The sequence below is a fragment of the Austrofundulus limnaeus genome, unplaced genomic scaffold, assembly GCF_001266775.1.
Source record: "Austrofundulus limnaeus strain Quisiro unplaced genomic scaffold, Austrofundulus_limnaeus-1.0 Scaffold24, whole genome shotgun sequence".
Classification (NCBI taxonomy): Eukaryota; Metazoa; Chordata; class Actinopteri; order Cyprinodontiformes; family Rivulidae; genus Austrofundulus; species Austrofundulus limnaeus.
This window is the reverse complement of record NW_013952426.1, coordinates 2,769,606-2,774,542: the sequence shown is the minus strand read 5'-3', so window position 1 is coordinate 2,774,542 and position 4,937 is coordinate 2,769,606. Positions and strand designations below refer to the sequence as shown.

The 4,937-nt window shown below is 38.0% G+C and overlaps 2 protein-coding genes across 3 annotated transcripts in view; one reads left to right on the top strand and one right to left on the bottom strand.

The window, feature by feature from the left end:
* The window catches only part of abhd4 (abhydrolase domain containing 4, N-acyl phospholipase B), an 11,861-nt gene extending 7,929 nt beyond the window's left edge, over positions 1-3,932 (bottom strand). Inside the window, exons 1-5 of one of the 2 annotated variants that reach the window (XM_014004499.1) lie at positions 3,794-3,932; positions 3,196-3,216; positions 2,804-2,889; positions 2,601-2,705; positions 727-1,015 (exon numbers count right to left, since the gene is read on the bottom strand). In XM_014004499.1, coding sequence (XP_013859953.1) covers positions 727-1,015; positions 2,601-2,705; positions 2,804-2,889; positions 3,196-3,216; positions 3,794-3,855 — 563 coding nt within the window. In that variant the 5' untranslated portion in view covers positions 3,856-3,932. The remainder of the gene's footprint in view (positions 1-726; positions 1,016-2,600; positions 2,706-2,803; positions 2,890-3,195; positions 3,217-3,793) is intronic. The other variant, XM_014004501.1, reaches the window with a different exon arrangement.
* Positions 3,933-4,283: 351 nt separating this feature from the next.
* dad1 (defender against cell death 1) overlaps positions 4,284-4,937 on the top strand; it is a gene marked incomplete in the record, with an annotated part of 2,832 nt that continues 2,178 nt past the window's right edge. Inside the window, 1 exon segment of the mRNA XM_014004510.1 lies at positions 4,284-4,595. Coding sequence (XP_013859964.1) covers positions 4,385-4,595 — 211 coding nt within the window.

Here is a 4,937-nt window from a genome sequence, read left to right as displayed (position 1 = left end):
ATACTATCCATATAAATTGTGCCTCCTAGATAGAGTTAATTTAATTGTGGTTAAATGAGAAGAATAAATTTATAAAATTCTGATACCGTGTTAGTTTGTACACAAACAAATCATGTCACACTCCAGCAGGACATAAGCATTAAAATAAAAGGACTGTACTTAAGACGTTTTTGTATTTCATGAATTATATTTTTGCATTTGGCCGCAGCTCTCGAATAGATTTTCATTTTGGGGAAAAGGTTTGGGCAGCCTGTATCTGAACTAACTAAAACAGTTAGACTAGTGCATCTTAAATTTAACATTAATTATTTTAATATGACACAGTCATTTCTGCATTTTTGGGGAGGTCGCCTCCTTATAAATGTCATTATGTAAAATCTAACTGCTCATTTTAAATCAATACTTTTACTTTTAATACTTAAGTACAAAACATATCAGATACATTAAGACTTTTACTCAAGTAATATTCCTAAAGGAGACTTTAACTTTTAACAAAATAATTTTTTGGTAAGATACTTGTTCTTTTACTCAAGTATCCCTTTGTAGTACTTTATACGACACTTAACTATTGTTAGGGAGCAATAAATTCAGAGTATATGTCATCAAACTAAATCTGCAACAAAACAAGWTTCCTTAAATCTTTCAACATCTCGGTAATAATAATAAAGCTTGACAGGCTAAAATAAAGACCTGTTGAAATTTCAATTCTCTCATTTTCATAATTACCTGGAAGGGTACTGGATTGCATATGAGGCAGCCAGGTAGCCCCCCAAGCTGTGACCCAGCAGGATCATGTTCTCCACCCCTACAGATTGCCTCCATTGTTCGATGGAGTTAATGAACTGCTCCTCTGCCTTGGAAGCATCGGAGGGGAAATGAGGTCTGGAACTTCTGCCAAAGCCCAACAGGTCAAAGGCGTGGACGGTCCGCGAGTGACTCAGCCCGTCCAAGTTCCTGATCCACAGTCCAACGCCTCCTCCGAAGCCGTGAACCATCACCAGGGGAGTCTTGGATGCTGGAAGTGAAAAGAAAAACAGGAATAGAATAATGCTTACTCTAGAGCAGTGATCATTCAATGGCTACCGGTGGGCCACGCCCATCCTGCAGGGGGGACGAGGTGAGGTGAAGGGGTGAGAGCGGCAGCAGATAAACGCAACTGAGTGCAGGATGAAAATGTGAAAAGGTGTCCTGCTGTTTAAGACCTCTTCATGTATTTTTATATTTTAAAGCAATCAAGAAATATCAAAGATAAGAAAAAAAAGGTACATTTTGTACCCATTTGAGACTTTATTAGTCTGACAGCCTTATGTTAATGAGCAACAAAATCTGATGAACATTAATCTTCCTCCGTCTTCTTCTTCCCTGATTGGCAATTAGGCGAAGATAAAATGTTATTCTGTATTTTAAAGGGGCAATATTATGTGTTTCTCTGGCATACATTTATATACTATACCATAATAAAGTATCTGTCACCTTTAGCTGTTATTAAAATGCTGTTTTTATGTTTAAATTGAAAATAAACTTATCTTCTCATCACTTCCTCTTCTAAACACCTTGAAATTGGCCTCTGTCTCTTTAAGAACCACCTTCAGCTTCTGTCTCGCCCATTTCAGTGCGGGGGTGGGGGGAGGCTGCTATGATGCAGTTTACTTGGCATCTGAAAATGCATCTCCTCAAAGGTATTTAGAATCTGAAAAGAGCTTAACGGAGTGAGCAGTAGTGTTAAGAGCAGCAGATAGTTTGTTTCACTTTCACTTTGCTCTGCAGGAGTCATGGGTGGGGAAGTGTGCTCCGTGATGAGGAAGTTCAGCTTAAAGACACGTCCCAGGGGCGTTTCTGGTCCCAAAAGGTGTTTCTGGTCCCCACCTGTCGTTTTGCTCCTCAGCATGGCTTCCTAAAAACGCTGCAGGATTTCTCAAACATGCATGAATGAGTCAAAGCAAGGCTTTGGACATGTTTTTTATGAGAGTATAACATTATAACATGATATAAAACATAAAAAAGTTGATTTTACATGATTTTGCCCAATTAAGGAAAATTTTGCTGCCTCTTCTTCCTAGGTGTGTGCATTAATGATGCCGAACACAAAGTCATGACACTTTGTCATCAACTTTTTATTAATTTRTTCCAAATGTTTTTTTTTCCCATATTTATAACACTTTTTAACAATTGACTTTTTTATACTTTCTCATAGTTTCTTCTCTTTTAACATTCTTGCACACACACACACACAAAAAAAGAAAAAAGAAAAAGAAAACAACCAAATCTTTTAATTAACTAAAAGGAAAAGAAAAATCATTTTTGGGGAAGCATGAAAGCATAACATGAAAGTACGAGGATGGCAGAACCTCTAGATAAATGTAGTTTTAAAAACTGCAAAATACAGCAGCTCGCTTGTTTAAGTGTTCATCAAATAAAAAGTTCATTTATGCTAAGTTAAACCCCTAAAACTAAAACAAACGTTTGACTAATGGGATTTTTTTTCTTTCACAAACATATCTGTTTATTTTTCTTTCCATCCAATCCATCCATCGTTGGTGATCCCTGCTCACATCTGTTTCTGCCATAGAGACAGAAAACATTATTTCAGAACACAGTACCTTGTGCTGCAGGGTTAGGCGCTGCCTTGTTGGTGACAGTCAGAGTCCATATTCGGTCCTGGTTTGGAAGAGTCACAAATCTGGCCCAAATGTCATTCCGTATACCTGTAATGAGCAGTGATAAAAGCATAAACTACATTTTCTAAATAAACACACTCTGTTCACACAGTCACCCAACATGATGCACCTCAACACGCTCTTACAGGCAAGTATTTTGGACTCTGTAGTCTTCAAAAGGGACATGGATGTTGGACGCCAGGAAGGCCACCAGCTCCAGAGCGAACTTGACCTATGCAGAATCAATGAAGGCATGTAAAAAATGAAGAGATAACAGATAGTTCCTGTCTTAGTCAGTACACGGCGAATGCATAGTATTAATACCTGGCTCCAGGCCGAGGTTAGAGTCAGCGTAGTCAATGTTATCATTATTTGCATGGCACACACAGGAAAGGCTACACAAGATGAGTCACATTTCAAAGCCGTCATGCTATAAGGAAAGTTTTAAACAAACACCAGTGCCAACTTAGAGTGCACATCCTCACTATTTATGACCGCTTTGTTAGTATTTTATAACCAAACGGTATATATGTCTCACCACTTTGGTTTAGTTTCCAATCTGAAACAAAAACAATGATAAAGCTGAGCAGAAATGGACTCAGTCTCCTCTCCCAGCTGTGTGAGAAGGCCCATATCTCAGGTTTCTGCCTCCACTACCAACGGGCCAGGTAAAGACTCACCTGTTCCATCAATCAGCAGTGCAGCTCAGATTTGCTGAGTCACTCAGACTTGCCTCCCTAACCTCTGCCCCTCTTCCACTCAGCCCGTTACAACAATAAAGTRTGTGCTCAAAAACACATCAATGTCTTATTGTCACTCCTGGTTATTTAGCATGACTGACTTAGAAAGTTAGATGCATATTTCTTTTCATTTCACGTTATATCCCTGATAATTGTGTAATAATGAATCATTTATAACATAGAAGTAAGCTAGACACATATAAACCATAAGTAGTGTTTTTTCCCCCCACATATAACAATTTCTTAATTATTTCAGGTACAATAACACAGCACTCCTAAAATTATATTACATATCGACATCAACTAAAGCCTTGACACATCCGTTTTATAGAAGTGTATCAATGAACAGACATCTTATGTAATATAGTCGTGTTAGRAATGAGCAAAGTTACTCACTCTGTCTCACAGTCGTTTTGCAGGGGAGCTGCTGTTGTAGTCGTATCCATTAGTTGACACATACCGGTTACTACATTCAGATAAAAAAAAATGTTGACAACTAGTTGTCCCGTGTCTGTCTTGAGTTTACATAAACCCTTTAAGCTAGTTTCCTTGTTTTGTAACCTGTGCGTCCGCTGACAATACGCAAAGATCGTCTATTAAAATGATGTACAAATTCGGAACAAAAACATAAGAGACATTAGGAGTAAACAAGAGCAGTTCAGTCTCCTTTAAGTTCTCTTTGTTTAATAATCATAATGCCATTTAACAACGTTTATGTGCATGAGACATATACTGTTTAAATGAATAAGAGAAAAGAGAACTGTAGCTTGAAAAATATAACGTAGTATATCATCTTATCTTTATTAACACATCTTTGCTCCTTGGTGGGCGATGCCAAAAGGCTCTTTTACTCCTGTAGCTACTCGGAGCATAATTTGTGTTACACCGACACCGCTTCCGGTTGGTCAGGACACGTCATTAATTCAACTGAGGAAGAGGAGCAGTGCAAATCTTAATAACATAGATATACATTGTAAGCGAAGAATCATGTCCAACTCAGTCATTTCTGTTATTTCTCGCTTTCTGGAGGAGTACAGCACCACGACGCCCACCAAGCTGAAGGTGGTGGACGCGTATCTGCTGTACATCTTGTTAACAGGAGCGTTGCAGTTCCTGTACTGTCTCCTCGTTGGAACCTTCCCATTCAACAGCTTTTTGTCAGGCTTCATCTCGTGTGTGGGTTCTTTCATTCTCGCAGGTAAAATCACGCTGTTAAATGTGTTTTTTTTTTTTTTTTTGCAGCTAAATGTTTGACACCTCACTTGAATATTTAGACTCGTGGCGTCCAACACAGTGCGTTCAGATAAAAGCTAGCTAGCTAGCTTGACTAAGCTAAGCTAAACTTAAACCAGGTTCGTGTCTAATTTCATTAGATATTCACCCACTCACATTGTTTAACATGTTTTTGAGAATTTATTTGTTTCTGTAAAATAAATATATCTCAAAAAGAGTTTTCAATTGTAATTTAAACAGGACACCAAGCTGTGTTATAGTTTCAAACTTCAATGAAGTCTTAAATTACTTTTTAAATTACTGCATA